Genomic DNA, 18,991 nt, shown 5'->3' with positions numbered 1-18,991 from the left:
TTACCATCCACTAAATTATAAACACTGGAGAGAGGATGTTAAGCTGAATCTATGCTGAAACTGCTGTCATATTCTGACATTCTCCAAAAATTCTTATCAACTGGTCACTTATCAACTGTTTACTCTTACATAAAAGTCGTGTACTCAGGGTGCAGAGGACGTGCTAAGTTTACACCTTAGTTCAACAGAAGTTTATAACTCTAGCTACATAGCATTCTAAATAAAATTTAGCTCCTCCAGTGGAGTTCTTGCCCAGTGCTATTTTAAAAATAACTGAAAATCTGCTTCCCTTGATACGCTGTGACTATTTTGATGTCATGTTGATGGGTTCCTATTTATGTGATAAGAAATGATTTTGTTGAATTTAAAATGAGAAAACTAGAAGACACCGGACAAACATTGTTTATTACAGTATAACTTCTTGGGCCTTAAATTAAGATTATAGATGTAGTAGAATGTTCCACAATATTCCATCAAGAATATGAGGCATAGTTTATGGGCCCAAGAGACTAGTTGAAAAGAGCTTAAGAAACTATTTTCGTCTTGCTGCCTCTGCCCAGTTACCATTTTCCCAGGAGCCCCTGATGTTATTTACACACCACAGCCCTGCCCTCTTGGTTCTGCATGCTAGCTGTAGAATCTGCAGGAATCAATTACGTGCATGTCTTTATCAGCTCCAGCTACCAATCCTTACCCCACCCCTACTACATTGTAAATGCATGGAGAATAGCAACGTTGACTCTCTTTTTCAATCCACAACTCTCAGCAAGAGGGGACAACTTGGAAAAAAAAAAAAAACGTTTATGGAACTGATTTGAATTTTCTGAACAATTAAAAAGAAAAATATATATCTACTAAAAAATGAAATGTAATAAACTAGTATGTATTAAGTACTGCTACAGATGGAATTCTATGAAGGTTTGGGAAGAAATACCACACATTCTTCCTTCTCTCAAGGCATGAGATGGGAGGAAAGCAACATAGGAAGATACAGGGAAGGCCATATATATATGTAGCTTCAGATAGACAGACAGAGACTTGACTGCAAAATATTCAAGAGTTTGAAGAAAGATAAGCTGTAGTGTACAGGGTATAGCTCCATGGTAGAGTGCTTGCCTACCAAGCACAAGGCCCTGGGTTTGATCCCAGCACTCCAAATGAACAAAAAATTATAATAAGTAAGAAAAGGTTTTCAAATAGATGCAGAATTTGTATGTGAGAAAACAAAACAAAAAGAAAATTCTAGGATGGGGATATAGCTCAGTTGGTAGAGTGCTTGCCTTGCATGCACAAGGCCCTGAGTTCAGTCCCCAGCACCACTAAAAAAAAGAAAGAAAGAAAATTCTAACAACACCAGACAGGGAAGTTGGACGCAGCCATGAATACACTATGGAAAGTGTGTTGGACAGGTAGGTGACAGAGGAAATGACATTAAAAAACAAACACAGAATGTTGAATGGCAGAGGCTCATGAAAAATTTGTCATAAGAGGAAGGATATAAAACAGTTACCTCAAATTTTCCCAGTACATAGTTTTTTAAAATATAACATGTGTTCTATATTTATAATTAATAATTTTGTTTGGGGATGTCAACTGGAAAATTGGGGGCCACAAAAAAAATCTTCCTGTGACACAGTATAATTTCTTCATTATTTTTTCCTGCAAAAAAATAATGAAACAGATGGAAAAGTAGTTTGAGGCAGGGAGTGTCTTAATTAGCTGCCTAAGGGACCAAAGGTTTTCAGATGACTCATGTGAGTCATTTAAAATCAAGCCACCCAGAGGATGTCCTGAATTACCCAAGCTGTCATCTGGAAATGCAATGGGAATGTGTGGGGTGGGAGCTGCCAACACCCAGGACCCGGTGCCTTTTCCTACATTAACCTGTTTTCTTCTGGTCTAACATCCTTTAATATCCATTAGGAGAAATAATCTGAGTGGTTCTCTGCTCCCTCAGAAATCCTCTTAACTCCACTCCCTCGCCTCTTCTAGAAGAGGAGGGTTTGCTGTGGCCGCTGGCTAACTCTGGACACAAAGACTTAACTAAACCTTCATGCCTCTCCTCTTGAGGAAAAGGAGGAAGCACACACTGTTCTTACGTGGAGCAGAACGATAAGGGCCCTTCCCAGAATGCACGCTGTATGTATTTACCACCTTGGGAAATCATTTCACCCTTCTGCAGACACAAGGGCCATCAGCTCTGAGCCGCCTACATGCAGTAATGCATCGTACTTAGCAGTATTTCCTTTTATTTAAAGAGAAGAAACGCAACACATAATTATCATCTTTACAGGGGGAAAAACCCCATCCTATTATCTGCTGAAAAGGATACATCCTGAAGGTCAGAGTTGGGCACAGGGAGACAGACACACACACCTAAGTAGCCTCCCTGAGGCAATGTGGCCCAGAATCGCGCTCCTTGCAGTATTGTAGCCAACAATCAGTTTCTGTGTTCTTGTTGCTCTGGCAGCTGGGGCTTTGATCCTGGAGGGACTGTCCCTCTCATTCCTAGAGAGGGCGCATGACTTCCCTGCCCGCACACCTTCCACACACCAACCAACAGTCCTGGGCCCACACCCAACCACCTCCTCTATCAAACTCTCACACCAAGTCAACGCTCTCCCTATCCTGCATCACCTGGAGCAGGTACTGGACAACTAGGGACAACTGTTACAGCCCAGAATCATGCAAACTCTCCAGGCTTAAGCTAAACTCAGCAGACACACCAGGCCATGCCCATTTCTTCTCATGGAAACTCTAATAAACACTCTGAGCCATGCTGTCCCCTGCCCCTTCTGCCTCCTGACAGACCATGGTACTTGCACATGTGACCCCGCATTGGTGCCGAAGCCCCTGTTTCTAGAGACCTACGAGTACCGCCTTCTTCCTCTGTGAAGATCTCCTCTGCGTCTTCATATCTTACCATACCTGAATAACAGTTCCTGGCTACAAATTTTAGAATACCTGCTACAAAAATCCATGAAGACAGGGCATCTGCTGTCTGAGGGTTCAATGTCAGCAGAGAATCATTTTACGAAAACTAGGCCAGTATCCTAAAGCACCATGGAAACTCAGACACAAAGATAACCCCTGCTTTTCAAAATGTGTGCGTGTGTGCGTGTGTGTGTGTGTGTGTGTGTTTTGCCAGGGAGCTTCATAAAAAGGATACCTAATTAATTCAGAATAGAAATCCAGCAAATCCTTGCAGCCTGGCCATGGTGGGAGAAGACCAGCTGTTGCCGTTCACATTCTATTCATTAATTAAAGTGTGGAACATTCAGGGAACTATAATTAATGTGAGATGGCTAGAGCACAGAATATAAGGAGACTCAGAGAGGGAATTAAAATCCCGCAGGGTCTCCTGGTCCTTGGAGTTTATCCCACATGTGATGTGGAGTCATCGAGGACATGCACGCACAAGCATGATATGCCAGGTCTGCTGCTGGAAAGATCGTTCTGGTTCCAGTTGCATGGGTATAGTTCATGTTACAAATTTATAACACATGTGAAAATAAGACTGAAAACTCTAAGAAGTCTCCAAGAACATCTAAGAGATTTTCTGAAGAGTCTAAGCCAATGGATCAAGAAAGTCTTTGTTACCAAGAACAAAGACTAGAGGCTAAAGGAAAAGATAAATTTATTTATTACTTTGGAACTTAAAACTTTTATATGACAAATATACCCTAAGTAAAATTAATAGGTAAATGGTAGTTTTATGGGGGAAAGTTTTAGAAGACAGAAGGTATCTGTGACATACAAAAATCTCAGCTACATTGACAATTAAGGGGATAAAAACACAATAGAAAGGTGGGCAAAGGACCTGAAAAATTCAATTCAGAGAACTACTCTGAATGGCTATCAAATCTATTTTTAAATTTCCAAACTTGTATATACTCAGAGAAACCAAAGGAATAATGAGATATCACTTTACATCTAAGAGACTGGCAAATCCAAAAGAGTAGTCATAATGATTATAAGAGGAATGTGTATATTCATCACTGGTGACAGAATGGAATAAATACAGATAGTATTAACAGCAATAGTATTCAAAAAGTAATCTGAAGACATCTGTCAAAAATTAACGTACATCCATTTTGAATCAGCAATCTTCCTACTGAAAATGTAAGCCACAGAATTAAAGCACTGTGAATAACAGTATAAAAAAGGGTTTTGTTGTTGTTGTTGTTGTTTTGTGGTACTATTTAGAAGAATCTAGAAACAAATTAAGAGTTCAATACTAGACTGATTAATAAATTGTAATGTATCAATGACATGGGTTTTAAATGGTGTTCACCATTTAAAAATGGGTAGAGCTATGCCAGGTAAAGTATTATAGAGTGAAAATGATAAGGAATAGAAAATACATATAATTCATAGAGTAGCTGGTGTATTAGTTAAGAGCATGGACTTAGAAGCTTCCAGATCATTGGGACTCAATCCTGGTCCTGCTACCTCTTCTCAGCCATGTAATCTTGAAAAAGTTACTCAATCTCTCTGATTCTCAGTTTTCTCATGCTGTCCCCCGCAAACCATGATAAGAGTAATTGAGACAAGACACGAAGAACTGAAGAGGAATGACTGGCACACAGTAAGCCGTCGGCCAACATCAGTGGTCATTGAAGGTCCCCACTGTTTTAAAGCAATGAGCAGAAATCTCATGTATAGGTGTATATAAGGTCCCATCTTCCACTGCTCATCTTGTCAATGGGACTTTTCATCTTCCCAGTTACTAATATGCTGTTACTTTTATTTATTTTTTATTTCAATTTTTTAAAAATCTATTTCCACCCACTTTTAGAATTCAAGCTCTGCAGAGGGCAAGATATTTTATGCCTACAACAGTGCTGGGCAGGTATCAGACACTCAAAAAAATATTTGTTGAATGAATGAATATGTGTATGTGTGTACTGTTAGGATAATATTCCCCAGGAGTTGCTGGAATTTCTGCACTTTTACCACTAGCTGACACTGGATGCTTTGTTCTGCACTATCTTTTCAAGGATATTTGTCTAGTGAACAGCCTTGGAAGATAGGTGGTATCTCTTTTCAAAGCAGAGGACAAGTTGGCTTAATGTCCAGAATAATAAAGAGAATATTTTCCTGCAAGGGCAAAAATCAGGAAGGTTCAGAGGGCAGTTGGTATATTAGTTGGTGTATTATTAAATCATGTTCCCTAAACTTAAGTTTGCTCTCATGTAACCAACTGCATGTGTAAGGGTCATCATGTCCAGGGACTGGGGTCGAGGAATAGAGCAAATGTTATACCCTGGTTATTATTACTGTTATTGTGAGGAATAAACTGGTCTTTGTCTCTGACCCAGGAGTCTCCTATTTCCTGCCAGCGTTAATGAAATGGTAACAGGGAAAAATCTCAGATATTTCACAATCTTTGACATACTTAAGTACACATGTTAATCTATGGTATGTGAACACGGATAAAAACGTGAAAAAAAAATACTAAGCTAACAAAATTGGGAATATGGAGAGGCAGAATTGGGAGGACCATGGGAAGGAAGGGGGAAGAGGAAGACAAGCAAAAAAAAAAAAAAAAAGAATGCCAGGTGTGGTGGCACATGCCTCTATCTCCAGCAACTCAGGAGGCTGGGGCAGGAGGATTGCAAGTTCAAGGCCAGCCTCAGCAACTTGGTGAGACCTCCTCTCAAAATAAAATTAAAAGGGCTGAAGAGGTAGCTCAGTGGTAGAGCACCCCTGGGTTCAATCCCCAAGTACTGAGAAAGAGAAAGACAGACAGACAAAATCCCAGTCCAAATAAGGATGGTAATGGATGTGATACTGTTAATGATGAGACAATCTAAATCAATTCAAACACCAGCCAGAGAAAGGAAAGCCTCCCTGGAGCCTAAGACATGTCCCCTCGCTTTGATATTTCACCACATACGCATTCATAAGGAAGAACTGAGATTGCTTCAAACAAGCTCTTAGAGTTTCTGAACGTTTGTTCAAGTTCTAACCTACTAGCCTCCATTAGGCAGTGAGAACCTGCCCAGCTTTCACTAGCTGCCTTCATCTGTGAAAGTGAATTCTTTGGATGCCTGACCGGTTGACTTCACAACAAAGTGTTTTTTTCCTGGGCAAGGATGCCATAAAAAAAATAAATGTTATGTTTAGATTCTTTTTAAAAGACAGCCCTTTGAAACTTCAGGCTTTGTTCTTAGAGTCCTACTGAAATAATCAAGTCTCTTTCAAGCAAGGAAAATCCACTTAAATTAGAAAACTTATAAAGGAATCAGCTACGCAGACTCATGTTAGAATTCTTCTGAGAGCAACCCCAGAAGCTATGGAGGGCCTGCATGCAAAGCGTGTGCCTGATTCAAAAGAACCAGCGGAGTAAGGGAAGTGACTTTTGAGATGCACCAGGGTATACGTACCAGCCTCTGCAGCAGCCTGAGTTGCCTGGGGACCCTGAGTCCAACCTACATGGAAGAGGAGAAATGGAAGAGCAAGATCATGAGGTGTCCTTAAATATGAGGGTTAAAATTCAGATTCACTCAAATTCACCAAAAGGACTATCTATCTCAAAAGGTAGTTTTAACTTTATATCGGAGTTTGTTTCTAGGCCAGAACTGGAGCCAACAGATCTGGTCAGCTCTTAACCTGCCTGGTCACCTGAATGGTCTTTCCGGTAAGAGGAGAGATGATATTAGAATATCTTTACTCTGTTTCATTTTACTTTGGGCTTGACATTGAGCTCCTTGCTGTTGTACCTATTATGATCAGTGAAGGTACTCAGCCTTATTCTGATGGGCTCATTATGCAACTCAAAACTCTTAGAGTGTTAGGGATGTGGTTCAGTTGGTAGAGTACTTCCCTCACATGAACAAGGCCCTGGTTTCAATCTCCAGCACCACAAAAAAAAAAAAAAAAAAAAGAAAAAGAAAAAGAAAAAAAAAAAAAAAAACCTCCTAGAAACTCTGAAAGCAAAACTGAACTTACCCTGATTTTTTTTTCTTTACCATGAATTTTCTTATTGTGTTTTTTCTGGATGATGTGTCATGTTTTCCCATGTGCAGCAGAGGGACACAGAAAAGTGATAAAATCACCTTCTTTAAAAACCACAGTCATAATCAATGGGCCCCTCCAGACTGATTTGAAAGTTGTAGCTAGGTGCCAAACGTTACTTATGACAAATTTCTGTCTCAATAGTAGCAGTGTAAATGGTTATTGCTAAGAGTAATAAAATATTCTTTCTGGAGGGCAATTTGACAATGTAGATCAAAATCTTGAAAAATATGCCAGGGATTGCCTGCATATTCTTTAAACAATGGTATGAAGTGTAATTTACATAAAATGAAATTCATTCCTTTCTGTGCACAAGTAAAAACATTTTTTTACCATATACAGAGTTGTGCAAATACGGCCATAATCAACTTGAACATTTTACTGTTCAAGAAAGAAACCCTATTTCCTTTAGCCATCATCTCTGAATCTCTTCTTTTCTCCTACCCCTTTGAAACCACTAAATTTACTTTGTCCCTATGGTTTTGCCCATTTCGGTCATTTCATATAAATGGAAACTTACTATATGTAGACTTTTGTGTCTGACATTTTTCACATAGCATGATTTTTTCCAAGGTTTGTCCATACTGCAGCAACCAGTACTCAATTCTTTTTTATATCTGAATGATATTCCATTGTATGGATGTACTACATTTCATTTGCTCGCCAGATAATGGACATTTGGGTTGTTTCTACTTTGTAGCTATTTTGAATGATTCTGAACTTGAATGAAGATTCACAGTCAATCCTTTGTATGGGAGACATACTTTTATTTTCCTATTACTGAAATTACTGGCAAATTTAACTTTTAAGAATCTGCCAAAACGTTTTTCCAAAATGACTATAGCATTTTATATTCTCACCTGAATGCATGTCTTTTAATTTGAAAATTCTACTTATAGAAAAGCATAATATACACAATGGAATATTACTCAGCAATAAAAGAGAATACAATCATGACATTTGCAGGTAAATGAATGGAATTGGAGAATATAATGTTAAATGAAGTTAGCCAATCCCAAAAAACCAAAGGTTGAATGTTTTCTCTGAAATAAGAAGGCTGATTCATAGTGGGGTTGGGAGGGGGAGCATAGGAGGGTTAGACAAACTTTAGATAGGGCAGAGGGGTGGGAGGGGATGGGAGGGGGCATGGGGGTAAAAAAGATGGTGGAATGAGATGGACATCATTACCCTAAGTACATGTATGAAGACACGAATGGTGTGAATATACTTTGTATATGAAAAATTGTGCTCAATATGTATAATATGAATTGTAATTCATTCTGCTGTCATATACTACAAATTAAAATAAAAAATAAATAAATTTTTAAAAAGAAAAATATCATAGGAGGAGAAATCAATGGAAAAAAATAGATACACAAGAAAATTCTTTGCAACTTTTAAAGCAATTGTTCATAATTGGAAATTGTCCAAAATATCCTTAAAACATGGTTCAATTAAATATATCATGATACATTAATTACAACAGAGCTGTTGAGAATAATGATGTGGATCTATATTTACTGATATCAACAAATCCTCTTGTTACTAAACTTTAATGCTATTCATCAAATATTTTTCTAGCTCTCCTCCTGAAAGATTACTACCTTGGAAGGTAAGTGGATCCACATGACTAGCTGTGGCCAATAAGTTGTGAAGGCAAGTAGTGTTTGTCACTTCTGGACCAAGAATTAAATTATAGACACTGGATCCTCCAGTATAGTAATTAGCAGTTTTTAGATCGGTAGCTTCATCAGGCCCATGTTCACAAGGGACAACAGTGTACACATGCGCTCCACTGCCAACCAGGAACAGACAAGTGGCATAAGCAAGAAATAAATGAGGGGCTTGTTATCTAGCATAACTCAGCTTATCCTGACAGATACATTCATGACACAATTTAAAATATTATATCAGGCAACAAACACTACATTTAATATGATTCATTTTTGCAAGGATAAGTGTTTTTATGTGTGGAACCCGCACCAAAATGCTAAAGATGGTTACTTTGGGATGGTTGAATTCTTTCTCTTAATACTTTTCTGTATTTTCTTCAGTTTTGACAAACTATCAGGTATCCCTTCCATATAGAAAAAACAATAAAGATATTTCCTTTTGAAAACTGATTGTATTACAGAAATTGTTTAACCCCATCCTCTTCCTTATCCCAAGTATGTGTGTGTGTGTTATAAGTTAAAACTAGAAACCACTAGATAGCTTCATACTCAAAATTCAAGAACAGAAAGGAAACTACAGGATTTAGGTTGACAGCCACCCTGAATCCAAATGGGAACCAAACAATTCCTAGGTGGATGGTGGTCTCTGATTTCTAAAAGGAGGTAAGATGTATCAGAAACCACTGGAAGGATCATGGGCAAGTTATTTACCAGTTTTGCAGGTTCATCTGAGGCCTTCCCCTCCCTAACATTGCAGAATAGACTGGGGACCACTTAAAAATAACTATGGTCAGAAGGAAAGCCCAACCCCTCTAGGTATTAAGTTCTCTGATTGATCTAAAGTATTTTCTTTGACGTCTCCTCCTTTTAAAAATAGATTTTACAAGGAAATAAGCAAGCTTTAAGGAGAACAAGAGAAGTGGGTTTTCCATTTTTGAGATAACTATCTGATGTCTCAGGGGATCCTGATGGCTACACTTCAGTCCAAGTTTAAACTCAGGTTGACCCAGAACCAAAACATCCCAGTACAGACAGATTCCCGGTGCCAGCTGGGACTGGAAGTACAAATGGCACCAATGTCATCATCATTGTTTTGAGTTAGGAATTCCTGATCCTTTTTATTGTTTGAGTAATTTTCCATTGTCTTATATAATAATCTGGGGGTAGGAACTGGGAACAAGGAAGTTACTGATTTTCAGCTTCATGGAAAGAGTTACCATAAATAGTAACCTCAGAGCTCCCACCAACTTGCTTGCAACCTAAAGAGATGATTCAAGTAGGATTCTTTGGTTCTAGCAAGACTTAGAGCTTACTTCCCCAGCATCAGATGTCCAGATCACAGTATTTATTAAGAAATATAAGCCATGATCTCTACCATCAAGGACTTACTATCTAACTAAAATATATATATATATTTAGGAATGGAAAAGGGCTGGGGATGGAGCTCAATGGTACAGCACTTTCCTTGCACGTGTGAGGCTCTGGGTTCAATCCCCAGTCTCACAAAGGAAAAACAAAAACCAAAAAAGGAATGGGAAAAGGTCAAGTTCATTTTGTTCTTGAGTGACTATGGATGGCTATATGATAGAGGTACGACTAGATCTAGCTTTGTCTGTATGGAATGGGATGAAAGGGAAGCAGGTTTAATACAGGTAACTAATGAGACAAGTTACCTTAGAGGTCTGCTGTAGAACTTGAACCAAAACCAAGGTCAGACATGGAAGGTCACTTAAGATGTTGTTTGTCACCAGTTGAAGAAGAGCCAGTGTGGGAGTATTTCCCTTTGGGTAATTCTATGTCACCTGCACAAAACTGTTCTTCCTTTGGGGTAAAGCTGCTGCAAGTTGTTCAGCTACTAACCACTTGCAATTCGGGGTTTCTATAACTTCAGAAATGAAAGAAGAAACTTCAAATTTGGGCTAAAATTGCAAACAATTTCCTGGAAGATTTGGGGTAAAAAATCAGCTGGCCTTAAGGCAAGTCAACCTATTTTGTTTCTTTGTGAAAAATAATGGAAATATAGGAAAATAATGAGTGGTTTAGGACACCCACTTGTCCCTGACCCTACCATTTCCACACACAAACATAAGCTCAGGCCTTCATCCCGCGGCTCCATCATCCTGAATCAACCTTGCAGCTCCAGGGACACAGAAACATTGCTCACATTCCAGACTGCAACTCCAACAGCACATTGAGCAAGATTCCTCAAACCTGAGCATCCAAGGCTTTGAGAAAGTGCTAGTTAGAAACACAGAGTCACATACAACTCATCACACAGTGCTCAGGACTCCCACCCCTCCTTTCCACCCCCAAGAAATGAGATATGGCTGGCTTGGGAATGAGCACATCTCTGGAATTTCTCCCACAGCATCCTCCTTCCCCATTCAGTTCTACAATTCCATTTCAGCAATCACATTCATGCACACAAGGGAGGCATTATTGAGGGGCCTGCAGTTTGCACAATCTGGGACTGGCTTTAGAAAGTTTCATATATTTACACACACATATGTATTTGTCTTCTCTGTTTTTTCCCCAAATACAAAGATGTGACTCTAAATAGAAATTTGTAAGAAATTTCCAAATTCAGGGAATTGGAAATGTATTACAATAGATGCTAGAATTATGATCAGCATTTATTGAACACTATTGATGTGCCAGGAGTTACAAATGAATATTACATTTAAACAAACTAAACTGTCCACATGAAAGAGGGGTGCTGCTTGGAGGAGTCAAGGCCAGCCCCAACCTTGACCTCTGCACATCTGGGTTCTGGTATGGGCTCCGCCCAGTTAGCCTGGGTGCATTGCTTCTTCTGGTGGCCTTCCCTGGTTGTCCTTTGTAAAGCAGCTCACTGAGGACCTTGTCATGGAACTTGTGAAGATTTAATAAGGCTGGACATAAATGCTAAAAACTGCTAATATTACCTTAGTGTCTACTATAGGCAAATGCTTTGCCTGAATTAACTCTGTCCTCACAATAACCATGAGAGCATACAATTTATTGTCAAATTTATTATCAAACTGAGGGTCTCCTACATGCCAAGAAACCACAATTTATTAAATAAATTTTATTATGTTTAGACTATAAGTTTGGAGCTCCCTCCCTTGTAAGAGACCCCTAAAACTGAGTGATATTTGTGATGTTTTTTCAGTTGTCATCTGTTGCAATTTATCACTCTAAATAAGAGGTCCCTTTAGCACCTAATTTTGTAGTCATAATTTGATATTCTTTCCCTTTAAAAAGGGCTCTGCAAATTATGATAACTTTATTTTCATCCTCAAACCTAAATCCACTCCTGCCAATGAGGCAAGAACTATTATCAACTCTTTTGTGCAGATGATGAAACTGAGATCCAGAGAGTTTGTTACTCGCCCAAGTATACACAGCCAAGAAATAGTGGGGCCCAGATTTGAACCCGGCAGTATGACTATATTTGAAAGGTGATTAATCATAACTTTATTGCTTTTGATGGGGAGGACAGTACTGGGGATTCAACTCAGGGGCACTTAAACGTGGAGCCTCATCCCCAGTCTTTTTTTTAATTTTTTAAATTTTGAGACAGAGTTTCATTAAATTCTTAGGAGCTTGCTAAATTGCTGAAACTGGCTTTGAACTTGCAATTTTCCGGCCTCAGCCTCCCAAGCTCCTGGGATTACAGACGTGTGCTGCCACACTTGGCTTCTGAGTTCTTTAACACAAAAGTTCTTAACAAACTCTCTGAGAGACTGAAGACATTCAATAACTGGTGTCTATTACTATTTTGTGAAGCTAAAACTGCTTTTCTAATCATAGGAATAGAGCCAATCTTTATTTAAATTTAAAACTTACAAAACATATAAATCAGCAGACTGATTTTATACAAGAGACTTCCTCTTTAAGATTAATTTTCTGAAAGAGTCTTTTAAAGTAGTAGTGTTGGGGTGGAGACAGGAATTTGAATGAGGTGTTATTAGTCTATTTCTAATTAAAGGTAAATGACAAATAAGAATTGCATTGCAAGTTAATGGGTCTATATAATTACATTAAGATTTGCATAAAATTCACATACCTGGATACAATTTTTAAATTAAGTTTACATGTAATTTTGAAGAGCATAATATTTGAGAATAGAGTACTGACAACATTTCCAGGTTCTGTTCTAAGGTCTAAGTACATTAATTCTTTCACTCTTCAAAATCCATGTAATTAAGTAGTTTTGTCATTCTTGTTGAGACATAAAGATTCAGAAATGTTAAATAATCCCCTAGCAAGTGCCCAGCCAGGATGTGAACCCAGGAAGTCTGTACTAGAACCTGTCTCTTAAATTCTTCTTCACCAAAAAAAAAAAAAAGAAAAAAGAAATAACTAAATTTTAAAAATAGCGCTTATTCTATTTTTGAGCTTTACTCAAAGGTAAAATTGCAAATTTTCATAGAACTTCATACTTTGAAAGGTTTTATTTTATTTGTATTTTTTTATTTAGTCATTTTCAACACAAATTATTACCACATATTAAAGATCACATGAAACCATTAAATGGGCCGAATCCATGTTTTTCTAAGAAGGAAAGTTTAGAGAGTGTTAAGCCTTCCTGGACGTTAGAGCTGTAAGAGGTCCTCCTAATTCATAAACACAATCTTCACTTCTGTCCTTCCCACACTGCCTTTCCTCCATCCCACAAAAAAGTTACAAGATCTTTACTCTAAATTCCTTGTTTCTGCTCTCCTGCTGCACAAGAGCAATTGCTAACATGCAGTGCCAACCCTGTTTTAAACACACAACTAATATTTTCCTATATTTTACATAAGAGGAAATTGAGGCACTGAGTGTAAGCTGCCCAAGGTAACAGAGATGGTAAGTGACAGAATCAGGACTCAAACCTAGACAGCCACCGATCATGCCCTTTACTGCTTACTAAAACACCTTCCATGTACTGAGTGTCCACTGCATATATCAGGTCCCTACCATATGGTATCTAAGTCCTTGGCTGTATGCCCAAAGGAACTGCACTGTAAATGGAAGAGAAGGGACCAGCCTGTCTCTGGATCCAAAGTCTGCACTTGTTCTACACCAACACAAAAGCCTATTGGGATTTGTATATATTCCATCTGATGACCCCCAGAAAGAATTACCGGCCACCTCCACTTGATCGATAAGCCCATTCATAAGAAATAGTCTGCATGAAATTAACCAAGGACCGGGCAGATTTGTCTTCCAGATCTGCTCTTCAAAAGGAGGGGCAGGAAAAAAGCGAAAAGAGGTACCCTGCTTATATCTTCCTCCCAACCTACAAAACAGGCTTTAAACTGAACAGTGTGTCACTAAAATGTTGTGTATGCAAGCAGCTTGTCCACTTTAACTGTGACAGCCACTCCTCTCACAGGTCTCCACAGTGCCACTTGTGTGAAGCCGCTATATACTACTGTCCAAAGGGCTTTCCTAGTCGTAGGACACCAGATTGGGATTTCATATTTATTGGTTTTATTCACCTGGGAGGCTAAGCCAGTTAAAACACAAGCTCTAGCGAACATACTGAGTATCAGTTAAAGGGGCTAAGACGCTTTAGTTCCGGGGGATTTTTAAACTGCTAACCCATTGCTGAGACCCTAATGGGAAAGTCGTGTTCTCCCCGTTTCCACGTGGGAAAAGCTGAGCTTCCATGAGTCTGGAACTTTCCCAGGTTGTCCCTTCTCCTTGGATCAACAACAATAGCAACAAACTCTTAGTCGCCTCAGAAATTAACAAAGACTGGCCAAAACACGTCCAGATAACCCGAGGCCAAGAAGTTAACTTGGTCCCGCAGGACTGGGAGTCTCAGGCACAGTTCCGCGGGAGCCTCAGGGTCAGGTTGGCACTGCGGATGATGGAGAAGCGACCCACAAGTGACCGACAGGTGGGGAAGCTTTGGTGCAGAAAGTCGAGAAAGGAGAGGGAGGTGATGCCTCCCTGCCCCGCGTCCGAACTGCCCAAAGACTCCCGTCCAGAAGCCACGCGGCCCAGGCAGGCTGAGGGAGCGGACCGCAGCCCCGCCGGCCCCCGCCCACCCCTCCCTCCAGCTCTCCCGCTTACTTGCTCCGAAGTGTCATCCCAGCTCCGTGCCTCTTCCTGCGACCCTGCGCAGAGAGAAAGCCCCAAGCACAGCCCTAAAAGCAGGAGCATGGTGGGGCGAGAGCGCGGGGACCGCGAGGGACACGCAGGGAGATCCCGGGACTCCGGCAGCTGCGGACGCGCCCTGGCCCGGGCCCCGCCCCCGCCCCCGCTGGCCCGCCCCCCTCTCCCCGCTGACAAACCCCCGGGCCCCGCCTCCCCGAGCGTCCCCACTCCGGTCCTGCCTCCCTGAGCGCCCCTATGGACACCCAGCCCAGCCTCCGGCGCGCTACCACCTCCGATCCCCGCCTCCCCTGGCCCGGGTCCAAGCAGGGTACCCTCTGCCTGAGTCGCACGCCCAGCCGGGCCACCTGTGCGCTGTCCAGTGGGTCCTCTCCCCTTGCTTGCCCTCCTATTCTGTACATGCCCTTAAAGGAACCAGATTCCGGTATAAAAACTTCTCCGTTTTCACCTTCCAGCACTCCACCCTAACCCTTTCCTCCCTTTCTGCAAGGTGTGAAATGCCTCTGTGTGCCAAAGGAGAGGGAAAGGTCACCCTAACACTCAGCATAGTACCCACTCCCTCACCTGCTAGCATTAGCCACAGAGCTTCCTCCTCTCTGTTCAGACAACAGCACATTTTGCATCTGCCACTGATATTTGGAAGTCAAGATTAAGCGACCCTGGTCAGTAGTAATATTGTTCCCCTTTGTGATGTTCTGGCACAAGGAGAAAGAAAGGAGGAAGGTAGAGTTGGCAGTGTGTGAGAGTAGTTTTAATTTTTTTGCTATTAATCATGAAAATGAATGCCAGGTATCTTACTTATAAACTTTTAGTGTATTTCCAACCTGCCATAGGCAGAATTATCTACCAACAATTGTACCTGGCCTGTTAAAATCTGGGGCCATCTTTTTGTCCAGTAGATACATAATGTAGCTGGGGCTACCTGTTTATTTTATTTTCAAAAGGGCATTTCTCAAAGACATTTTCTGTCTCTGGCATTGCTATCTCACCAGATGAGGCACATAGTAGGGTTCACTGGCCCAGAATAGGGAAATGACTACCACAGATAGTGGAGCATCAGACCTGTGGGACATTAGGTGGCCGTTATAATCTGGAAGTCAGAGAAACATGGCAAATGCTTATAATGTAATCTAAAGGGAAAAAGAAATCAGACCACAAAACTGGATCAATAGTATGACTGTAATTAGGTAAAAATACATATGAATGGACATTACTGAAAAACAATGAAAAATGACAACCAGTGTGCTCATTTGAGCAGGTATTTCATAAAGCATTTTATTTACCTGTTGAAATGCTGCTTGCTCGATAGAGAAATTAAGAGAGGTTAAAACAAACAAACTAGTTGCTACAGTGCAATAAATGCAAGGAAAATCTTTGCCATTAGCAGATAAACATTTCATAACCTAACTACTGACTAATTAAAAAGCACATAACCAACAAGAACTAAAGTAGCTGATAGAGTGGGAGTTTCTGCTTAGACCTGGTAGCACACCCTGTCCTCATTTTTAACTGAAGAAAATAGTCCTAATCTTTTCAAGTCAGTTTGCCTATTTCTTCTCCTGGGGAAAAATAACTATCTGTGAACTGATAGTTGTGTTGGACAAAGCCACGTTATTTGAAGGGGACGGTGACAGCTACTATTATTTCAGTGCTTCAGCAGATCAAGGGCCCCATCTGGTCTTCCCTTTCCTCCCACCCCTCTGCCCTGCAGTGCCAGGAGGAACCATACTCAACTGTTTTTTCTCTTATATCTGATCTTTTTTTCCAGTTTTATAATAACTGGGTTTTGTAGCAATAACATTAAGAAATGTGAGTTTTCTTTGTCCTGGATGACCCTGATTTTACTTTGGGCCATGGAACTAATGCATTGTTGTGTTTGTTTTGAGGCCAGTATCTCCAGTGGGATCAGAAGTTCTTTGAGAACAAGCATCTTTCTCTACTTCCAGCACTGTGTTAAATATATAGTTAGTCCCAAGGACCTTTTGATGAACAGAATAAGGAGACAAGAGGCATGGGATGGGAGGTCAGGGGCTGTCTGTGCTGGAAAGGGGCAGCTTGGGCTATCATCCAGTTGGCCACTGGGGACTACAAGACTTAGGAAAGTTTCAGAATTTTTTGTTACAGATGTTGCTGGATTTATGATGGTTTGACTTACAATGTTTCCAGTTTACAGTGTATTCAGTAGACAACATGCTTTCTAGAAAACATGTTCTAGAAAACATGCTTTGAGTTGTGATCTTTTCCTAGGCTATAATTTGTGGTGTGATACTCCTGTGATGCTGAGCCACAGAGGCAAGGGGACTCCCAGTCAGCCACTCCATAGCAAGGAGGGGAGTGGGGAGCAGATAGTACTGTACCATGTGTTGTGTTGCCAGCGGTTTTGATATTGTGTTTTGTGTGTTTGGATCTCATCATGTATACAAAACGCCCATCGTGTGCATACATGAGATATTCAACACTTGATTACAAACTAGGCTTTGTGTTAGTTGATTTTGCCCAACAGTAGCTAATCTCAGTTGTTCTGAGCAGTGTAAGGTAGGCCAGGCTGACCTATTCATGTAATATTCAATACATTAGCCATGTTAAAATTTTTTCAACTTAAAATTTCAACTTATGAGGACTTCATTATTTATTACTCTTTCTGTTCCCCTACTGACTCCCACTAAAATTGCTCTACAGTGAGTAGTGGAACATCAGTACTTTTTAAATCACATCCATGCTAAAGGTTTCCCACCCAGGACTCATTCTGACTGACCTTGACACCAGTCCACAGGTAAAAAGCTCTATAGATTTATGTGATATGCCTAATTATGTAAAGCCAAAGAAATGTAAGCCTCTGGCAACAATCTCTGTCAAATCTATGCACGCATCTACAAATCCACTTCAGAGAATTTATAATACAAACAAACCCGCTCACATACCCAAGGTAGGTACAAGGTTATTCACTACAATATGAATTTGTTTGTCATGCCCAGAGACAGGAAACAACTTGAAAGTTCATTAATAGGGGTCTAGTTAAATATAATGTGTTACTATGAGGTTGTGTTAAAGATTTCTATGTATCCATATAGGAAGATATCCAATATTATATAATTAAGAAAAAGCAAAGGTTAATATGTAGCACACACTGTCTTTAGTGTAAGAAAGATGAAAATATACTCATATTTTCCTGTCTTTGCACAAAGAAATTCTAAGAAACATGAACAAGGAATTAAAGTGTTTGGGGAAATATGATAGGAAGAGGATGGGATGGGGGCAGATTCAAAGCTGAGGAAGAGAAAGGCTTTTTTTTTTCTAACTGCATACATTCATTGTTTTTGATTTTTGAATATTGTGAATGTACTACCTGCTCAGGATTAAGGAATCCATGTCAAACTGTATACCCCAAAACAAAGATAATGGTGATGGAGAACTGATTCTTGGGGTACCTCTCACATGAGAAGATCTCTCTTGAGCTTGTTGGCTAAATACCTCCCCATGCCTACTTCACTTCTTGGACATCTTCCAACACACACACACACACACACACACGCCTGTAGATAGCCATACTCACTTACTTCTGGTTTCCTAATCACTCTGGTCCCCCTGCTTGCTTGGATGCTTCTCTTTTCTGGAATGTCCGTCTCTACCTCCTTACCCAACCCTGCAGATGTCACTTCCTCCGGGGTGTCTCCCAGATCACACAGGGGTGAAAAGTGCTGTTTGTGACTCTAGCAGAGCTCTCTGCTCTGTGTTTACTTGTCTGTTTCTCCAAGACCCAGCAGGGGACAGGCTCTTCTTTTCATGGTGTCCCTTGTCAGTACCTAGCCTGAAACCTGAGCTAGAGAAATGTTTGTTGAATGAATAAGAAAGACTCAGTTAGCTTGTCTGCTTTTTATGTTGTGCATCTCACTTGAAATTTCTACACCGCCAGACTGCTTAGCCACTGACTACATGCAAGACCCTGCACAAAGTGTTTACTTCTCCGGAAGGCAATATTTTCAAAGAGGAGCATAATATTGACAGCTCTATTGCCAAAAATATGTTAGCAAATGATCAGCCCACTTTATTATATATTCATTTTGTGGGAGTTATAATTCCAAGAACTGTGGGAAGACAAATGAATTTGAGACCCTCAATATAATACTGTGTCAGAAGTGTGATCTTCTCTTAGAGTATTGTATTCTTCAGAGAACTGAATTCTGCATGGTGGGAGAAGTGAGTTCTAA

At 40.2% G+C, this 18,991-nt stretch overlaps 1 protein-coding gene across 2 annotated transcripts in view; it reads right to left on the bottom strand.

Annotated features, from left to right (window-relative positions):
* Itih5 (inter-alpha-trypsin inhibitor heavy chain 5) overlaps window positions 1-14,906 on the bottom strand; it is an 85,784-nt gene extending 70,878 nt beyond the window's left edge. The window contains exons 1-2 of one of the 2 annotated variants that reach the window (XM_058578652.1): window positions 14,742-14,906; window positions 6,390-6,434 (exon numbers count right to left, since the gene is read on the bottom strand). In XM_058578652.1, the coding sequence (XP_058434635.1) occupies window positions 6,390-6,434; window positions 14,742-14,831 (135 nt within the window). In that variant the 5' untranslated portion in view covers window positions 14,832-14,906. The remainder of the gene's footprint in view (window positions 1-6,389; window positions 6,435-14,741) is intronic. The other variant, XM_046442363.2, reaches the window with a different exon arrangement.
* Window positions 14,907-18,991: the final 4,085 nt, after the last annotated feature.

The sequence above is a fragment of the Marmota monax genome, unplaced genomic scaffold (genome assembly GCF_021218885.2).
Source record: "Marmota monax isolate L192 unplaced genomic scaffold, Marmota_monax_Labrador192_F-V1.1 WCK01_AAM20220418_F8-fsc00072, whole genome shotgun sequence".
Classification (NCBI taxonomy): domain Eukaryota; kingdom Metazoa; phylum Chordata; class Mammalia; order Rodentia; family Sciuridae; genus Marmota; species Marmota monax.
The sequence above is the reverse complement of the archived record's forward strand: the minus strand, read 5'-3'. Positions and strand labels throughout refer to the sequence as shown.